The following is a 21,062-nucleotide window of genomic DNA, read 5'->3' as shown; positions in this document are numbered from 1 at the left end:
ACAGTTGAATTAGCATTAACTAGTCACATATTTGAAATGTTTTTTTTCCCTAGACTTTATAAAAAATGAGTTTTTGTAAACTGGTTTATTTATTAACATGGAAACTTATTGAAATTCTTATCTGTGGGAATCACACACATGTAATAAATAGTGTTAATAATAGCAAATTTGCTGACATACTCCTTAAAGTTAGAAGACAAGCATTTCTTTGCATGTTGTATTTTTACAGTCAAGGTCGTTGACCTTGTTAATATTAGAACAACGGAAATCAAATTGCTCCCCAGTTCCTTGTTGTTTCTCAGGCTCAGTGCTGGAGGGCCAGCTCTCAGGGATTGCATTTCTCAGTTCATGGCTACTTTCTCTCCTCTGACCTTCGCACTATGCCACTTATCTGTGAGGCCCAGAGCAGGACAGGAGGACAAACAGCCGCTGGTTCAATACGGCCCGAGCGCGCCTCACTAGCTCTATTGACAAATCGTGGCTGCGTGGACAGGATGCCAGCTGCATTGTCTAGCAGTGGCAGAACAATGCAGCACAGGATTTCCTGTCTTTTCTGTCTGCCTGAAACCCACCCTCCCTTCTTCTCCACCATTACTGCATGCACGCTGAGGACATGAATCACTGAAGCTTTTTTTTTTTTTTTTTGAATTACTAACATCTCCTTTTATCGTGTTTACTTCCTCCCGTTCTCACACACATGCTTCTTCCACATTGCTCTGAACTTCCAGGCAAGGACGGCTGGCACAAGAGAAAGGGGGTGGTGTCAGCTGACTATCCTCCTCCAATCAGATAAGTCCTGATGTAAGTGTTTAGCAGCTGCTAAGATAGGATTGGCGTGCCCGGAGGACTTGTGCTTCAGTAGCGCAGGCAGTGAGTGCAGCATGGCTCGCTGAGAGACAGAGTGAATGTATGTGTGTGAGAGAGAGAGAGAGAGAGAGAGAGAGAGAGAGACGGAGAGGACGAGCATAGTTCCTCTCCAGCATGGATGAGTCCAGCATTCTGAGGAGACGAGGGCTACAGGTAGGAGATGTTAAACTGTGTGTGTGTGTGTGTGTGTGTGTGTGTGTGTGTGTGTGTGTGTGTGAGTGAATGTGCATGGGACTGTGTGATCCTCAGCCTGGAGTTTTCACAGCTTTCCTGTTAACACTTGGAGGTGCTGCATGAATAGTAATCCAGTCGTGTCGTGAGCTGGTAGGTTGATGGAGTTGCAGAACAGAAAGAGATACAGGAAAGATAAGAAACATGCAAGCGCTCGGTAGATTTCAGTTTCTGCATCTCTATAGCCGAAGACCAATTTTTTTCAACTTTCTCAACTTGACTAATATGAATGAAGGCATTCGATTCTTACATTGCAATATTTGTTTTGCATTTTTTTCCACAACGATACTGTCATGCTGTTGCATTGAAAAAACTCTACTACAGGGTTCTTGCACAGGTGTGTGAAAGCCTGGGAAAGTATTACATTTAAAGGCAAATTTACAGTATGGAAATGTGTGAAAAGTTTTAGAAGAACTGAAGAGAACAAGGTTGTAAATTGGTTGTTTTTATGCTGCAGTTAGTTACTCGCAACTCTGGAATTATTTAATAGCAACTCTGGGGTAAAAAGTCTTATAAAGAAGGTCAAGGAAGAACAGAAACCATGTACTACTGAGGCTTTACTCCTCATTCTGCTATGTTTTTCCCGACTTTCCTGGAACTTTCTTGCTATTCAAGGGATTGCCCATAAAGCAATCGTTTCAATCGTTTTGAAACGATCGTTTTGCCCCGAACACAAGAACGCATCTGTACTCACATCACCTTGTGAATTGGACAAACTTTATCACAGGAATATCTCTTACCTATTAGGCAGCTTCGTCGTCCACACACTAGCAATATCATATCTGTTAAATTTCATGACAGATGACAAGAACTGATTGTCACATTGCAAAATGGCTGCTCTTTATTTTTGTCATGTGACTTTGACTTTAGGGGAAAATACTGTATCATGTCTGGGGGCTTGAAGACGTTTTCATGATACACAGTATTTAGGTTTGCTAAATATTGTGCTTGGTGAACATTTTTAATTTATTATTTAACAAAAGTAAAAGTCCCTGCCTCAGGAAAAGAGTATTCTCACGTAGTTTATCATGATATCGATACTACGTTGTCATATCACTGAGATCTGAGGTCAGTGACTGGCAGAACTGTTGATCTAGAAGAACGGAACGGATAATAAGCATTCAGCTTTAACAACTGAATGACACTAACGGTGCTTTTTTTTTTTTTCTCCCTGAAGCATTTTTTGTTCCTTTGTTTTTTCTGTATCTTTAACACAAAGATCATAAAGGTACAAATGATGTACACTTGAGAGTAGCACACCAGCGACAGGAGAAGATAGTTTTGTAATTTCTTTTTCATTTTCTTCCCTTTTGTCAATATGCTGCAGTACGAACTGAATGCTTTTCCCAGCGCCACATCTTTTCTTTCATGTACATTAACCTAAATGTACAGTAGGAGATGAGGCAGAACAGAACAGCCTTCTGGTGACTTTCTCAACGCTCTCTTCTGATCTCGGCAACTTCCTGTACATACCACAGGGTTAATATCTCGCGCTCCTGGTGTGAAGCTACAGAAGCACATCAGAGACGTTTCTTTCTTCAGTGCCTCGCTTTGGTACTTTTAGCGTGAGAGCTTTAAATAAATCTCAGATGCATGGATTGGCTAAACGAATATGAGATTGCTACAGAACATAAAACATTTGTGATTTGTTTTGTATTTTTTGATCAAAGTTGCTTGATTAAAGATTTGAAACGGCAACAAGCCTCAAATGAAACATTCGCTCATAAATCAGAATGAAACTTTTGTGAATTTGATTAATTTCATTTTGATCTCAATGATTTTTTTTTGGTTTATTAACATTTGGATTAATTGCAGCATGTGTAAAAAGGCGTAATGGTCCTCGAGTGTTAATCTCAGCTTTCTTTTTGTCTTACACTAACTCAAAAGCAGTAAAAAAAAACAAAAAAAACAAAGACTTACATTTCTTTTTTTAAATTTATTTAGCTTGATTTTAAATCTTATAGGCAACCCAGGATGAATATAAGCATCCACCACCTTTAACCCAACCTCGTAACTCCTCAAATAATTGTAAATGACTTCCTATTCACCTAATGTGCTCACTACATAGAGTATAAAACAACTGCGCTGTGCAACTTACATAATACCCAATAGAATGAGGTAAAAGTTCTGATCTATGGGCCTTTAAGGGTCCTTCCAAAGGGACAGATTAACAGTAGACTTTTTTTAAATGACGAATGTAAATATTATGTTTAATTTTTTAAGTAACACTTGTAGTAGTGTTTTCGATTTAGACCCACACTCTTGATGTCTGAGTAGCGATATATACTGCTCCAAAGTCTCATTTTCCATTCAAATGTATTTTATAGTTGCTTACTGTTTAACTTTTCGTTATACCCTCATAGCCGGAGCTCATAAATCTGCGACGTGTGTGTTTACATCTGCAGTACTTAACATCAACACTGTAAAGCATGCTCCCCATTTTGCATAATGTTTATAGCACTAGTACAGTGTAGAAGCTCGAATGTACAAAACAACTTCCTCTGTTTTGTTGTGCTGTGGTTGGTGAACTGCATATCTGTGTGTGTGTGTGTGTCTGTGTGTCTAAGTTTGTTCCACTCCTTAATTTCACCACCACACAGGAAATGAGTGGGTGATGCTGTTACATTTAGAAATTGCGTTATGCTCATTCCAGTGTGGAGTGGATATGTGGCTGCATATGTCAAGGTGCTCTAGGAAAGTATGAGCTGAGCCTCGCTTTGCTACTTGCACAGCCTGTGATGAGGTTTTCATGCTTTTTTTCACGCTGAACTGAAAGGAAACAAGATCACTGAGCAAAGTGTCAGTATTATAGGTCACCCCTGCTATAGTAAGTTGTGTGCACTGGTGTGCATTCGTAGACATTTAATGAGGAAGTAAGGAAACCAATTCTTTTCAATGAATCAGATTTGTTTCTTGAAATGATTCTGCATTAACGCATAAAACAAAATTGAGTAAATGAGTTTCAAATGCTTAAGTATTTAAATGGATTTTAATATTAATAAGTGAACATTAGCATTAACAGTGTACTATGTTTGGAATAAAACACTTGGGGGGTGTGCTGTTATGGGAAAATCAACAACAACGCGACTGTTACGAATCCTGAATCATTTTCTGAAGTGTTTTATTCCTCGTAAACCACAAATCCTTTATTTATTAATGAATGACTATTCATTCTTTTTCTCCATGTATAGTAACATTTAATGTTGCTGTTTATCATTGCGTTATAGCTGTGACAAACAGTTGTTCTCTCACCAGCCTCCGTTTTTTTTTTTTTATCTTTCATTTGAAGATAATTAGACAAAAAAACAAAAACACAGCTTGTCATGTTATAGAGAAAAGCACAAAGTCTTCTGACTTTCCTGTGTTGGAAAAATGGTTGCGACTATTACAAAGCACTGACACTGGAGACTCCTTTCGTAAGTGCTTCATATCAGCAATTACATACAGTGTTTAATCTGTATGTGGCGTGTTCACCATACAAGTCCTTGTGTAGGTTGTTGCTATAGAAACAGTAACGTGTGCATTAATATAAACCTGTGATTTGCAGCTAAACTACTGCCAGAGCTGCCGTTCTAGGAAATTAATCAACACCTTCTGACCAGAAGGTCAGAGTTTACGATTTCAACATCACTATACTTTGTTTGTGTTGCATAAAATCAAAGTTTTAGATATTATTTAGGTAGATTTTAAAAATTTTTTGGCAACCAGTATCCAAGTAAACATCTGCCATTATTTGTTAACATGACTTCACACAGGAAATAATTCTTAAATTATTAAGACTTCCTGTTCATTATAGGTGCTCATGACATACGGTGTGATTTAAAAAGTGCATTAGAACCTAGGTAGTGCCTAGTTCAATAGAAAATTGAAAATAACGTCCCTCGAGGGTTTTTAAAGTTCAAGTTTTCTAATGAGATTGTATGGTTCAACAATTTGCATTTATTTAGGGCCCATTTCCAAAGGACCGTTTAGCCAAAAAGTTTAGGAAAAGACTTTTAGGTGGCTAAAAGTAGAACACGGGATCTTGAAATTTCAAATATGTATTTTTTTTTCCCCAGTTATAGAAATATTATGGAATTGTTAGAGACCTTCATTCTGAATGACCTTATAGAAATACATTATTGTTCATGATGAATGTAAACTATATAATGCTTTAAACGAAACAAAAGTGTTTACAATAGAAAAAAATATATATATAATGTAGGCTATGGAAATAAAAAAAAAATCGAGATGCATCAAGTTGTATGAAGAATCCATTTATAAGCACATTGGCGCCCTGAATAGAAATGAAATTAAATCATGAGGTGCCTGGAAGCTTGCACTCTTGCTATGAAGTGCTTGTAAAATGGATGGTTCCATGATTGAAACCCTGCAAGCTTGGTTAAAATCTTATTGAAATGGGTGACAGTTAATGTGTCCTGTGATTCGACTGAATAAACAGAAGTGCCCTGTATTAGCTTTGCAATTACAATTGCAGTAACTGGGCTCTCCTGAGACCCTCGCCTGCGCTGGCTTCGGTGCATTTAGATTCAAATCACATGTATCCAAACAGAGGTGAAAAACATGTTGTAATGAGGTGTGAACATGAAATTGCTTTCTGTTTGTGTGTGTGTGTGTGTGTGTGTGTGTGTGTGTGTGTGTGTGTGGTTTTTTTTTTTTTTTTTTTTTGCCATTCCCCATACTGGTAATTACTCTGCTAGCAAGCCCAAGATTGTGCTGATGCGCTTATGATGGAGAAACCTGACATATCATGCAGTACACAGAGTTTATGTTCATCTACATACATGATGTACAGCAATGGATCACTATTCAATAATGGTTCAATAGCAGTGATTGCGGTCTAATGAAAGCAGAGAGGGGAATCAATTCTCATTTATCATCTATATCAGCAAAGTCCTTTCGTCAGTTATAGTTTGTTTTTGCTGTGTTTACATTCTTTAAGTGAAGTGCTGAATGCAGCCTTCACAGTATGCTCCTGTTATCTCCCAACAAAAGACTCCAATCTATCATAGTGGAGTTTCTCCGTTGGATTGTAGCAGTGTGTAAGTTGTATTTGTATGCGCCTCATGTCATGCGCCGGATATCTGCTTGGTTGGCACAGGGGTTGTGTTGCGGTGGGAGTTTCAGTCCTTGGCCAGTATACACGCATAAACTCACACAAATGCACATGCTATGCCACTACCTGTATTTGTTTAGTGCTCCAAATATCAGTATCTGCATCTGTATTCAGATTTAAACCTGATGTGGGTGTGGCTTACACAGGAACTTATTATATTTTTTTTTATTTTTTTTATTCAATAAGAACCTAAATATGAAGAACTTAAATATGACTAAGGAACCACTCTTTACAATTGGGGCGATCAGAAAAGCATGTCAGAAAGCACAACAGACTGATGAAGATCACATCAGTTCCACTTCTGTCAGCCTACAACTGGAATCTGAGCCTACTGAGGGCACAGGCTCACCAAAACTGAACAACTGAAGATTGCAAAAAGACTAGATGATGATTTCCAAATTTCATCTGTCCGGGTTAGGTTAATCTGTGCCTCAGATTCCTGTTCTTGTTTGAATGAAATGTATATCTATATATAATTTCAATAACTTGTGCAATTATAATCCTGAATTGCTTAGGTTTCTCAGTGGTTCTTTGGGTAGTTAAGGGTTGTTAGCTTCCTAAAGACCTTCTACTTGGAACCCTCTCTGACCCTCTCTGACAGGGAAACTTAAGAATTTTAAAGGTTCCCCAAAAGGAAGAATCAAAGAAGGAAATGGGATGTAGCAACGCCTATTTACACATATATGCACATCGTATTTTCTGATCTATTGAGCAATAAGATAGATACACTATATGGCCAAAAGTTTGTGGACACCTAGCCATCACATCCATATGTGCTTGTTGAACATCCCATTCCAGATTTAACCTCCACTCTTCTGGGAAGGCTTTCTACTAGATTTTGGAGTGTGGGTGTGGGGATTTGTGCTCATTCAGCTACAAGAGCATTAGTGCGCTCAGGCGCTGATGTTGGGTGAGGAGGCCTGGGGTGCATTCAGCGTTCCAGTTCATCCCAAAGGTGTTCAGTGGTGTTGAGGTCAGGGTTATGTGCAGGACACTTGTGGTCTTCCACTCCAACCTTGGCAACCTTGAACTAGGGAACTGTCATGCTGGAACAGGTTTGAGCCTCTTAGCTCCAGTGAAGGGAACTTTCAATGCTCCAGCATACAGAGACATACTATACAAATGTGTGATCAGGTGTCCACAAACTTTTGGCCATATAGTGTATGGCAGTGGTTCCAAAATTTAGTATCTAGGATTAGTTTGGTAGTTTAAGGCTGATTTCAGATTAGTGCAAAGTAATCTGTTGTTTCTGATCAGGATTATGATGGTATCAGCGTATACAGAATAAAAAACAAATATATTAATCTGTTATCACCAGCTACCCAAACATTTTGGAATAGTGACATCATTTTATTACAGTGATAAAGGAACATGGCTTGACCTTTTCCAGGCAGAAATGTCATAGTCTTCGAGATGGCGAAGCATCATGCTGTAGGTCAGAATGATCCTGCCGTGTCACGACAGCGTTAGATTTGACTGATTCCCTTCACAGATTCTAGAAATGTGCACTAGACAGAGTTGTCTATAGAGTCGTTGATGCTTACAGAATAAAATCAAAATCTTACCATTCTTTAGTTCTTCAAGCCTTTGGAAATGAACAGATCTTTTTTCTTTCCCATGCAATTTTCTCTCTTTGTGTGAGTTCATACAAAGAGAGACAGTAGAGGCATCATGGTCCTTTCTTTCCTGTCTCTCATCACTTTGAAAGGAAACGCAAAGCAGGTCGCAATTACAACATCGAGAAGAAAGGATGCTGAAAAAAAAACAGCATATATTTCCATCCTGACATGAATCAAGATAGTGTGCTATAATATAATGGCCCGAAAGCAGCACAGTTTCTAATTTCTTTTATTTGTGTTTCATCCAGGATCCCTGTTTGAAATCTGGCTATGTTATTGCATCAGTAATACTCAGATTAATTGTAGATTGTTCTTGAAACTACATTTGGCCTAAAATAGCAATCATGGAAGTCATATCGTCAGTTTTATTAGTCGGATGTCTTTATCTCTTTATAATAACTATAAAATGAGAAACAGTAAAGTGGAAAAATGCCTGTTGAATAGCTTTCAAGTACACTTTGGCCTTTTAATGGACTGGAGACTATGCTATCGTTCCCTATCTTTGCCTCTCTTGAGGGAAAAAAAACATAGAAAATGAGGGGAAGGTGTCATATAGCTCAGTTTCCCACGCCAAAGAGTTCACACTTTCGCATTTTCACTGCTGTCAGTGGTCTTTAACAAATCCTTCATATAACTGGGCATTTTGCTTTTCAAAGCTTAGCTGTAAGAAGCTTAGACAATTTTATCATCTTAGCTGAAGGGTCCAGTAAATTGCCTACATGGTGTAACAAATCACAGTGGATTAATCTGTGTAGGATTATACATACTTGTTGACATAACGTACATATTAATGTTCATTACATGACAGGTTAATTATAATTATTTGAGCTGATCATGATTATTTGAGGTGATTGTAATTTGATCTGATTACAATTTTTTGACCTGATTGCATTTAATTGAGATAATTGGGGTGCAAACAGTAATTTCAAGTGATCTCAGTCAGCTCAAATAAACACGATCAGTTCAAATAAATGTGATCAGCTCAAATAAACACGATCAGTTCAAATAAATGTGATCAGTTCAAATAAACACGATCAGTTTAAATACAGTAAATACAATCAGCTAAAAAAAGGTTTTGAGCTGATCTCGATCGTTTTATTTTTATTTGAACTGATAGCAATTATTTCAGCTGATTTTGTTTATTTTGTTTATTTTAGATGAACACGAGCTGATCATATCAGTAATTAAGCTGATTGCATGTATTCGAGCTGATCACGATTGTTTGAACTGACTGCAATTATTTGAGCTGATTGTGTTTGAGATGGTCCAGTTTATTTGAACTTTTGCAGTTTATTTGAACTGATAGCAATTATTTCAGCTGATTTTGTTTATTTTGGATGAACATGACTATTTGAGCTGACAATATGTAATTAAGCTGATTGCCTTTATTCGAGCTGATCACGATTGTTTGCTCTGACCAGTTATTCGAGCTGATCACGTTTGAGGTGATCTCCTTCTTTATTTGAGCTGATCATGTTTATTCGACCTGACTGAGGTTGTTTGGGCTGATCATGATTATTTGAGCTGATCGTATTTATTTGAGCTGATTGCGGTTATTTGAGCTGATTGCAGTTATTTTAGCTGAATGCAGTATTTTGTTTATTTAACCTATGCCCTAAACACCTAAAACACAAGAATCTCCAAATTCCAGTTTTATTTTTGGATTTATTGTTCTTTCTTTTTTTGTTCTTTAATTTTATCGACTTGTTGTCTCTCGTGTCTTGCTATTAAAATCACTATTTAAAAACCACTATATAATATAAATTAGTTAATTCATATGAATTGGTTCTGTCATTTCTAATTCTGAGTTGTTTTGTTTTTATTGAACCAAGAGTCTGTCACTCCCCTGATAGCTTTGTGTTGGCAGCAGAAGGACACAAAGGTCTTATCAGTCATCTTAATGTAGACATGACTACCCCCTGCCCACATGGTCACTGCTCTGTCCTTGGAGGCATCTCACAAATGGAAGATGCTGTCAATACACTGATGCTGGTCTGTTCTCTATCTTACAGCAGTCTGAGCTAATCATTTAAGCAGCTCATAGGGATATCATGCATATCAAGACAGCACTTCACACGTTTAATCCTGCAATAGAACAGAGCAGCTTTGCTTGTTAACTAGCAAGGGGTCGTCATTAAAGTGTGCATCATCAGATGCATGTTTCAGCGTTGTTCGCTTTGGTCCGTCGTTTTGTAGGTTAGCGCAGATTTCAAATGTGTCAATATGGAACAAATACACCATTAAATCAGTTTGTTTAGCATTTGCACAAATTATGCATTTATTGATGCTCACTTTGATGATGATCCCTTGCTAGTTTACAGGCAGAGCTATTTGGCACCTGATTAAATGCGATGAGACGCATCAAAAATCTGATCCAAATACAATATGAACACTAGATGCATATGGTATATGTAAATGAAAACCAAATCCCATGCTCTCTTTGAAGTCTGAATTTTGAGAAACTTTCTCATTTTCTTTTCTTTTTTTTTTTTTTTTTTTTTTTTTTTTTTTTTTTTTTTTTTCTTCTTCTTCAAATGGCAGAAATGGGCTTCCCGAGTCTGAAGTTTGGATAATTAAGACAGATCGTGGAAAATGAAAACGAATACCCAGCAAAAGAAATCTGAAGGACTACAGGTCCAGGGAAAAAAAAATAGATATCAGTGATATCTAGTGGTCATTTACAATTAAAGACCTACTTGAATAAGGCGACATAATGACCGGCATCATATGGTACTCCTGCATTGTTGTCATAAAATCCTAGAATTATTACACCAGAAGCAGTTCATGGATAGTCATCTTAGTTCTAATATATATTTACCATCACTGTGCAGATCCTCCTCTCCTCTCAGGGCTCTTTTTTTTTTTTTTTTTAAACCTGAACAGCCTTGTTTTCTCCTGCAGCTCAGAATATAAAAAGATAAATCACTATGTGAGTGTCAGTGGACACTTGCATAGCTTGATTGAAACTCTTTACTTTGAATTAAAAAGTGACTGGGTTTGGGAATCTTTGCTTTGAAAGTGTGTCTTGCTTGATTCATCTACGATAAAGTCTGCCTTTATTTCTTATGTAGTTTCTCCATCACCTCCATTCTCCTCTATATGCTCTCATCTGCCAGACTTATTATTTGCATTTAAACATCACATGAATCAAGTAAGGACGTCAATGTACTCCTTATCAACTTCTCCATTCTAACCTCCAAAACAGCACGATGGGAAGCCAATCACAGGCAAGCCAGATTTATACCCATCATTCAGCGGGCTCATTAAGTCATTTGGGCTTAGCTATAAATGTAGAATGAGCTTCGGGCTTGGCATGTTGCAGTATTGCACTGAGTAATCACACTGGAGGGAGATCGCCAAACAGCTCGATGTTCATTCAGGGTTTCATTTGTCTCATCACAGATTCACAGCAGCATTTCTGTTATAGAAGCCTTTCACAAAAGATGCCTACTGAAGTGTTTAAAAACTGGGAGCTGCTATTGATATACAGCTTGGTAACATTTCAACATTTCAAGTGTTCAGAGTGACATAACACCTACATTAGCCCTTCATGACTGCTGATGTGAACCTACATAAACATTCATAATGGTTCAGTTTTGATTCAGTTTTGATCAGTTTTGATATCAAGTCAACAACACCTGAGTCTTGTTGACATAATGTTGTTATAACACTTTACAGGCTGATTTCCGTTACAACACTATGTCTACTGACTTGGTAATGTCACCATAGCATGCTAAGTGAAGTTAATAGGAAAAGTTTAAGCGTTACCAGAATATTCTGTGAAATCGATACTTGGTAGAACATCAGCATTTATATCTTTAAAATTCACTGACTCTTAAATAAAGTGAATTTTAAATTTCTGCTCATAACATTTTTATTAATAAGTATAGAGATGTTATGACACTGTCATGACAGAGTTATGTATATTTTCTCTGACACTTAGGTAGTTCATACTTCTGCTTATAAGATTGTTATGAATGCCATATGTAATACCATTATGACACAGTTATGTATATTTTCTCTGGCCCTTAACTAAAGTGAATTTGATTTTTCTGCTTATAAGTTTGTTATGAATGCCTATGACAAAATCATGGCATTGTTATGACAGACTTATAAATATTTTCTCTGACCCTGCGTATGAGGGAATACTTGATTGGTCACATCATCGCCATTATGAGATTCTGTCGTAAGATAAGTGCACTAAGCTAAGTCAGTTGTCATGACATTCTAATGTCACTTGACTCAGTCAGGAGTGTTATGTGAACTTGACACCAAATTTGATAAAGGCTTTATGGAAGCTGCTGCCTGATGGAATAAGCCATCATAAATGTAGATTGCAGTTGTCATAAAGGGCTTATGTAGTTGTCATATTACCTTATGAATACTGCCCATATATTTAAAGGCAAGAATTCATATTTATAAATTTTGGAATACAGAGTCAGGTGTTATGACATTCGTATGTCACCTGACTCAGTCAGGAGTGTTATGTTATGTTAGCTTGACCCGAACATTGACAAAGACAGCATTTACAAAAGCTGATGCCTGATAGAATAAGCTGTCATAAATTTTTATATAGGTTTATGTCAGTTGTCATAAAAGGCTTATGTAGTTGTCATGTCGCCTTATGAATACTTCCCATAAGTAAAGCGTAATACAAAATCAGTTGTTATGACATTCTAAAGTCACTTGGCAATTTGTCACCAGAATTGGCAAAGGCTGTCTAAGAAAGCTAATGCCTGATGGAATAAACCATCATTAACGTTTATGTAGGTTTGACAATTGTTATGAAGGGCCTATGTAGCTGTCACATAACCTTATGAATACTGCTCTTGCACATAAAGGCAAAGATGGTGTGCTAGTGACTAGTAAAGTAAAACCAGTTGGAGTAATTTGTTCAGTCTTGATGTTTTCTCTGCACATAGCTTTGTCACAGTGGTTGGATGTTTATTCACATTAAGCAGCCCTGCTCAAGTCTGTTATCTCGATCACACCATCTCACCCTCCATCCTGCTGCGCTCTTCCACTCGTTCTGTCTCATTACATTTAAATTGTGCTAGTCTGCTCACTGCGCAGTTATGTTATGCCACCATATGGAGTAGCTGGAGGTAGAAAGCATGCATCAGGACTTTTTCAGCGCTTGTTAGGAACTGTAGCAACATGCAGGAGTGTTGCACTTTCTCACTACACACTCGCTCCAGGAACATTTGGGTAAAACTGATACTCCATCTGCTTATGATTCTGTCTCTTTCACTTCTTTTTGTACAGGCTATGTCTGTGACAGTCAGTTGATTTAGAATGGTGATGAAATTGAGGTGCCTGTTATCTAATATTTCCTGTCATGTAATCATCTTAGAACATCTATTTTTCTTTCTCTTCGTCACTGTGTAATTTAACAGCTTTCTGCATTTCCGATTGCCTCAGGGGGCTGTTGATTGAACGTTATAAGCAAGAACATTACAAAATCAGTTTCACTAGAATCAAGTCCTAGATGCTGCTTTATGACTTCATTACAAAAGTGCCCTCTGCTGGAGATTTCTAAAAATTACATTTCAATCTATATGTACAGGTTGACAAAGACAAAATAAATAGAATTTGGATTTAAAAAAAAAAAAAAGACATGATATCTCTCTTGTGTGTACACACACACACTCCTGGGCAAAAAAAAGGCAAAATGGCAAAATATTAACAACAAATCATTGGTCAGGAAATTAGCAAGAATTAAGCAATTACAGGATAAAGGAAGTTAATGATTTGTTGTTAAGACCATTAAAAACATAATATTTGCCTTTTTTTTGCCCAGGATTGTGTGTGTGTGTGTGTGTGTGTGTGTGTGTGTGTGTGTGTGTGTGTGTGTGGATATATATATATATATATATATATATATATATATATATATATATATATATATATATATATATATATATATATATATATATACATATCTCCACACACACACACACACAGAAACACAGTGTTAGTCATGGCATGACTTGTTAAGTTCATTATTCATGACTTTGTGTCTTTCTCTCTTTTATTTATTTATTTATTTAAATCTGGAGCGCTGGGAAAATGGGTGAAGTCATAGCAGGCTGTGAATAGCCAGACTAGCTGTGTGTGTGTGTGTGTGTGTGTCTAGGTTGTATTCACGGTTAGAGCTCAGGGTTAAGAAGCTAGCTCATTGTAATTATTCGGGTCAGCGTCTCTCTCCATTGAGAGAAGCCAGAATTAGGGAACTTCCCACGCTTTCAACAACCCAGTAAGGCAAAGCTGGTGAAAAAGACCTCAACGTTGTATATAGTTAACTGCACTTCCTCTAATGCTCCTTAAATGTGCTTGAACTGTGGAATAATCATACCTTTCAACTCAAAACTTTCTGTTTTTCCTCTCTTTTACAGAAGGAGCTCAGTTTGCCCAGGAGAGGGAGCTTGTAAGTAAACGCTCTCATTGATTCCTAGCGCTCGTTATGCCATAACCATAAACCGGGTTATATGCAGTTCATGTGCACAGTTTCTTTTCATTATACTGTGGAAATGTTTGGTGTCAATTCCTATTGATATGCGAATCTCATCCATCTCATTAGTGTTGTCACCAGAGTTGAGAGGTCAGAGCTACAAAAGCATCAGTCCAGTACCAAACCGTAAGACTGTTTTCCAGTGCTACATTATGACTGTTATTGCAAAATGTAATATTTCATACTAATGGCATAAAATACATCTTAATGAAGTACTATTAAATACAGTTTCTATAAAATATAATATTGTCATAAATAAAATGTAGCTATGAGAATAAGTAAATAATCCTCTAAGAGGTTTATGGGTGTGATTTGTGATGATTTATATATAAATCATATAGCTATATATAGTTATAGTGGATGTTTTAATATGTAGATACAATTAATCTAATGTTACGTAAAAAAGGCCAATCCTAGAATTGTGGGAAAACCACAGATCTGGCAACCCTGATTGTGACTGTAGCTCCAAAACTGATTTTCAATATTTTCTGGGATTATGAATTAAATTTCTAGACCCATGTCCTCAGCTGTATGGAAATAACTTCACCAATTATAAGAAAGAAAAAACATCATTTTTGAGTTTCTTGATAGATGGGCTTTTCTGTTTTTCCTTTATCGCATCTGGTTTAATCGGCATCCTGTTGTGCCTGTTTGCTTTAAGTTATTTTTAGCATTTTATATGGAATGTTTAGAAAAACAGAAAAGAACGTATTCAGATTTATTCTGATTTTGTTGGTGTAAATATTAAAGTCCTCCTGAACATGTAATTAGATATAGTTAAAAATAATCTATGTACAAAAATTCATTGTTTAATTGTTTTTTGAATGCCTAATGACCAAAATGGCTTTGGTGCATTGATTGTACTTCATTAAAAAGCAATTGGAAAACATGTCTTTGTATGCCAAATAGCCTACTCTGACTAGCATTGGCTAACTTAGCTAGTCAGCTGACTAGCTGCTAGTACAGTAGCCTGATTTTTCACACAAGTGGTGTTTCACTATCTGAGTCTTAATTAGCCTTGTCATATTCTCAGTGATTTATTTCAACATAGCTAAACATGTCAAAACATTACCATAAAACTCATCACTAATAGTAGCTGCCAAGCTAGCGATAGTAAACTAGCTTATATTCGTGCCAGGTCAACACTTGTGAGACCTCAGTATCTTGTCTTGATTTTGATCACCATATTCTCAGTGATATAACTGACAGTTGAAAAACTTGCCAAAATAAACCATAACAACAAATGCTGTGTTAGCTAGTCCTGCTAATTTGAAGTAAACTAACGCACTTTTGTCACAGGTTGACATGAGAGAGACTTTTGTATCTGACTCTCAGTGTGTGTCTTGTCCTCAATATAACCTAACACTATTTTGTTGTTATTATTAGCAATAGAGTAGGATCGCTAACAGGGCTGCTAGGTTAGCATGTGACTTCTGAGGTAAAAGTTTCTGAAAAATGTGTCTCTTTGAATTGTGCCAGGTAATTTGACACAAACACATTCCAAATATGTAATCAGAATCAGCCTTTCAACTTTCAGTCAATTAAATCATTTAAAAAGGTCACAGTTTTTGAGTTCAAGGGTGATTTAAACAGTTTGTTCACATTGTGTTCTATCAATTTATGCTACATTGTAGCCTCAGGCATGTGAGTTGGCTAGAAAGTGCTGTTCTTCTTTTTACAACTGGAAGTAAAACTTGGCTAACGATTCAATTCAATAATTGAATTAATTTTTTTTTTTACAGTGCTTTTAACAGATATTGATCACATGATGCATCAAATTGTTATTTTCTGCAGTTTTCTTTTTCTGTTTGCCATAAAAATATTTTGAGAACTCACCACATACTCCAGGAATTGAAAACTATTTCTCAAAGTTACTTGTGCATATCTTCAGCTTTGTTACATTCGTACAACATTTCACCCAGTTTGCCTTTTTCCCCATCTGTATCTGTCCTATTGTGAGCCGTGTTGATTTTCCTGTGGAGAATTTGCAGGGTTTGTGTCAACCCATCACTCGCTAAAGTTGGCATTGCTCCCCTTCTCCGCTCTAGCTTTAGCATTCAAGGCGCTCCAGCTCTGTCATGACACCTAGCCTTGGATTTTGGCAGCCTCTGTCCATTTCTTCCGTTAGCGCATATGAGATTCCAGCCTGCGGCCTGCCATCTGGAAGAGCTGCCTGGCTTATAATTGATGACTGCTAATAAAAAGCTCCCACACACACGCGATGCTCAATCCTGAATCATATTTATGCCCGGCTGTTATGGGACGTGTAAGAAAACAGCCTCTTTTAAAGCAGTGTTTATACAGAGGGTTTTAAAATGGAGCTTTAACCTCTTTAGGAGGGAGTTTGGCTTGTAGTTGTCTGGGAAGTGGTCCAAAAAATGAGGGAATGACTGAGAGGATAAGATCCAGGGGATGATTGGCAGGCTTTATAAACACATGTTGCTGACAACAGATCTCATGTAAACAATATCGCATTTCCGTTCATGGTTCATTTAGCCTTAACTGTTTGGTTGTGGGGTTTTGATCAACTAAGAGCCTACATGATTTCCTGTGTAGTTCACTAAAACTATGGCCTTCTATATGCAGAATATGGTGTCTCAAATGAGCTAAATAAATTTTTTATAAATCAGAACCTGCTTGGGAAGATTGGAACATGATTCTGCTTATGACACCATGATGATGACTGTGATGATTGTTCCAATTATATATTTTTCTCCTATTTATTTGAGGAAATGTTCAATCATACATGGTTTATTCACTGACATACAGCACTACAGCTGTCTACCATCCAGATGGCATGCGAGATGAGCCAAGCTTTATAGATAGACCTGGAAATGGTGCGAACAGTCAATCATCTGTCAAAAAGTCACTTTTTTTTTTTTTGTGGTAATACCAGAGTGCTAAAGTTACTTTCTATTTTCATCCCTCTCTAGTCTGGAGGCTGTTATGAATGAAATTTAATAAAGCATACACACTTAAAATATAATCCAATGGTTAGTAAATAAAGTAAAAAAATTCAGTATGAAAATTAGGTTTGTTAAATTTAGTTAAAATTGTGAGTTCAACCAAGCAACTTACTTTTTTTTTTTTATCTCACTTGAATGCGTAATATTGCATCTGCTCAACTCAAATTTTAGACAAGACCTCGAAAAACAGAGAAGAAAATATCTTGTATCATATCTGTTCATCAGGTGCTAATATAACATAAAACTTGTTTTAATATGTTATCATTTCTGTAATAACAAGAAGATGTTTATTAACTTCATTAACATTTATGAAAGGAGTTTCTAATGTCAACTCTTTAACAGTCGGAAGTAAAACTGTATCTTTAAGATTTCTGACATGGGAAAGTCTTCAAGGACAGACAGCTTTCTGGATTCTCAGTAACACGACAAGCTGCATTTTTTTCATTCTTAGTAACTTCAAAAATAAAAGAAGCTAGTGATAACAGGAAATAACTTGTTTTGTGGAAGTTTCACAACATTAAACATAAGTATAAATGGATAAAAACTACAACTGTCATTCATTAATATATAAAATTTGTAATAAGTGTAATAAGGTGTTGTAGTATAAGAGGAATAAAACACTTGAGAACATACTGTTATAGGAAAATAATTAACTTAAAGGTGGTAACAGTAGCGCCCCTTTGTTTGGGCTCACATCACACTACCTTGTTTTTGATTATTTTCCTATAACAGCATGCCCCAACAGGTTTTATTCCTTACTTGAATGACAGTTATAAATAAACATGAACATGAGCTGTTGCATATTTTAATATTGGCTACAGGTATGGCTTAGCCAGAGGAGAATACAGTGATAAGGACAACCAGTCACTGTTAAAAGTACAAGAGCGTTTTTAATGTCTTTCAGAGAAATAAAAATGATCATGATATACAAGCAAGGCATTGCTTGAGCTTAATAGCTTCCTAACTATGAGAAAGTCTTTGTGGTTGTACTGGTGTGGGTGTGGGATAGTTTCCATTCTCTGAACTCTTAATCAGTGTTTGTGTGAAAGAATTCATCGTTCTTTATGAAGATCCTGAACTTGTTACTACAGGCTGATAGTGAGCCTTAAATAGAAACTTTCTCCACTCAGTAGTCGTGAGCTCCACACCTGTTGGAGCAAAAGCCACTTCACGCCAATGGGATCTATTACTGTGGGGAGATTAGTCACAGAAATGCCACACCAGGACCTGAGAGAGCTTCCAAACATGTTTATTACTGGATATTGGCAGCTTGAGGGAGTTAAAACATGTTGAATCCATCTGGTGACATACATAGATGTTTACCTTTATTTTATTTCACTATTGATACCACTTTAATCAATTAATCATTATTTGGGTTCCTTTAAATGTTCCTCTTTACATAATGTCATTTTTAGGTTGTTATATGGACTTTTCCCTTTGGTGGACGTGTATTATTTTGTAGTGTGCATGTGAACTGGGTCACACAGGTTTGTTTTCACCTGTTGTATAATTAGTATTTATGTCTGTCTATTTTTATGGCACCACTCACTTGGAGTCATGTTGTGAAAAAGATCTAGAAGAAGACCTAGATCCACCATGTTGCCTAAAATGCCATGGTTCATTCAGTGGGCAGGACGTAGGGTCAGCAGACATTTCGGATGTAAGAAAACATCAAAAATCAGACAAAAAGAAGAATCCAAAAGTATAAACTTCTCTGAATTGTTAGAAAATGGCAACCCATAAGTGATGTGTTTTGGAGGCAGAAATGCATTTCATGTGGTTTTCAGTCTGTTTAAGCTAAAAGTGTTGACTGACTCACTTCATTATAGACAGAGCTCGGAATTTAACTTATTTTTTCCCCATGACCGTCCCAGAAATGGTCTCAGATGGCAGTTTTAATTGTCCCAAGGCACCCGTAACTGTCCCAAATACTAAACTATGTCCTTTTAAAAATGTCAACGCAAGACAACACAGAAACTTGAAAGAATTTAATGGAAAGACGGGAGCAGTGTTTATTCAGCTTGTACTGTAAAAATTACTGAATAAATTTCATAAGCATGAGAGAGAACTGGAAGTGAGTAATGTCAGGGTTGTAGGAAGACCTGCCTCAGAACAAGCAGAACTGTTTCGCAGTAATGGAAAAGTCCACAATTTATTTAGTACTCAAGTCTATTTTTCTTGAGTACTCCATAAAGTCTGTTATGGTAATCCAAATAAGTGTGTAAAAGTGAAAAGGGGTCATTGTGCATGTGTGCGCTTATGTAAAAGAAATGTAGAGCACTTTTTTAGAGTTTCTTGTTTTAGGTTTATTTCCTTTACATGATGTTTGTTGACATTTATAATTGTGCCTCCCCGTGACTCCAGTGGTGTTTGACTTTAGATGGTTGGTTTGATTTCCCTCGTAATATCCATTTAAACTGAAAAATGTGTATTCAGTTGTCTGGCTTGTCCGCCTACTTGGCAGTAATATTTTGTTTAGTTCATATAGCTAGCCTAGATTGCACAACTAGCTTACCATTAATAGTAAATATCCATATCTATATCCAATATCCAAATCTTGTTGTTTGCTAAGCAAATATTTTGCTTGCTTTGTTAAGTATCTGTAGTGATGAACGAGAGAAATAAAAGAATAAAATGCACAATTAGTGTCATTAATTCTGTTTTCCATCACAATGTAGCGAGTACACTGACATTAGTGCTAATACATCTAGCTGACATAGCAAGCAAGATAATTGCTTAGCATTATAATGTTGAACCAAACTTGTTTCCTGAAGGGTTTTCTAGAATTTTCTACTCACTAAATCCCCTAATCCATTGGGATTAAGCCACCGGATCACTCCAATCACCTTTGCCCTGCTGAAGTGTGGTCTTATATAAAAGCAAATATCCAATAAACCCATGTGATCTCATTTCATTTTATTTTGGTCCTGAGCTTGAGGACATATGGTAGAGGGTTATAATTGTTCTGTTGAGGTCTTGCCATGATGTTTCTTGCACAAATGATGTCATTGAAATGCAAATGAATGTTTTGGAGGACACTGCAGTCTGAATAATCCACATGTCTATTAGTGCAGGATGAAAATAATATACTAAAAAAAAAAAAAGACATTTTGATAACAGAGGACACTGGGACGAAATCTAAAAACCCAGTGTTCTGTGAGGCTTCATTGACGAGGTCTAGTGTAGTCTAGTGTAAAGATGATAAAAATCCATACTCTGTGTTTGGCTCTGCTGACGTAAGGGTCTTCCACCGGTGGAGGAGGGGCGGGCTGGATCCCAGGCATGCATGTTTGTGTATGGGAGAGAGCGAGAGAGAGAAAGTGTGAGCGGCAGAGGGATGGGAGGAGAAAGAGAGCCATTGTCCAGCCTCTTAGTTCTCCACAGGCGACCGACGGTCTGACAGCTAGACGTAGAAGTATAAGGACAGAGGGAAAAAAATCAGGATCAGCCGTTTTCCGTCCCTGTTTGACTTGACGTGAGGTTCTGCGAAAAAATATCATGTGCACAATAGATCAATCCAGTCTAGCACAGCCATGAAAGCCCAGCGGGAGAGGTTAAGGATTCCGGGGCTGACACTCGAGTGAGTATTTCCTCTCTTTTGTGCTTTGCGTCGTCTTCATTTATGTGGAGAATCATTGAGAGGTGCAGCATTACCACAGCAGCAGCTTCTGCAGTATGCCCTAAGAAAAGAGAAACATCATAAAGCTAGTCAAGGTTTGCTGTGTTGAAACTGATCTCAGATCAGTTTTAGG

General features: G+C 37.0%; 1 protein-coding gene across 14 annotated transcripts in view; it reads left to right on the top strand.

The window, feature by feature from the left end:
* Window positions 1-21,062, top strand: part of mast4 (microtubule associated serine/threonine kinase family member 4) — a 90,166-nt gene that overhangs the window by 30,672 nt on the left and 38,432 nt on the right. For 6 of the 14 annotated variants that reach the window (XM_034300842.2, XM_034300841.2, XM_034300840.2 and 3 more), the window contains exons 4-5: window positions 14,229-14,260; window positions 14,414-14,470. In XM_034300842.2, the coding sequence (XP_034156733.2) occupies window positions 14,229-14,260; window positions 14,414-14,470 (89 nt within the window). Of the gene's footprint in view, window positions 1-749; window positions 1,021-14,228; window positions 14,261-14,413; window positions 14,471-14,508; window positions 20,891-21,062 lie in introns of those variants that run through there. The other 8 variants (XM_034300851.2, XM_034300843.2, XM_053230661.1 and 5 more) reach the window with 6 other exon arrangements.

The sequence above is a fragment of the Pangasianodon hypophthalmus genome, chromosome 27, assembly GCF_027358585.1.
Source record: "Pangasianodon hypophthalmus isolate fPanHyp1 chromosome 27, fPanHyp1.pri, whole genome shotgun sequence".
In the NCBI taxonomy this organism is placed as follows: domain Eukaryota; kingdom Metazoa; phylum Chordata; class Actinopteri; order Siluriformes; family Pangasiidae; genus Pangasianodon; species Pangasianodon hypophthalmus.
This window is presented reverse-complemented; position numbering and strand designations above follow the sequence as displayed.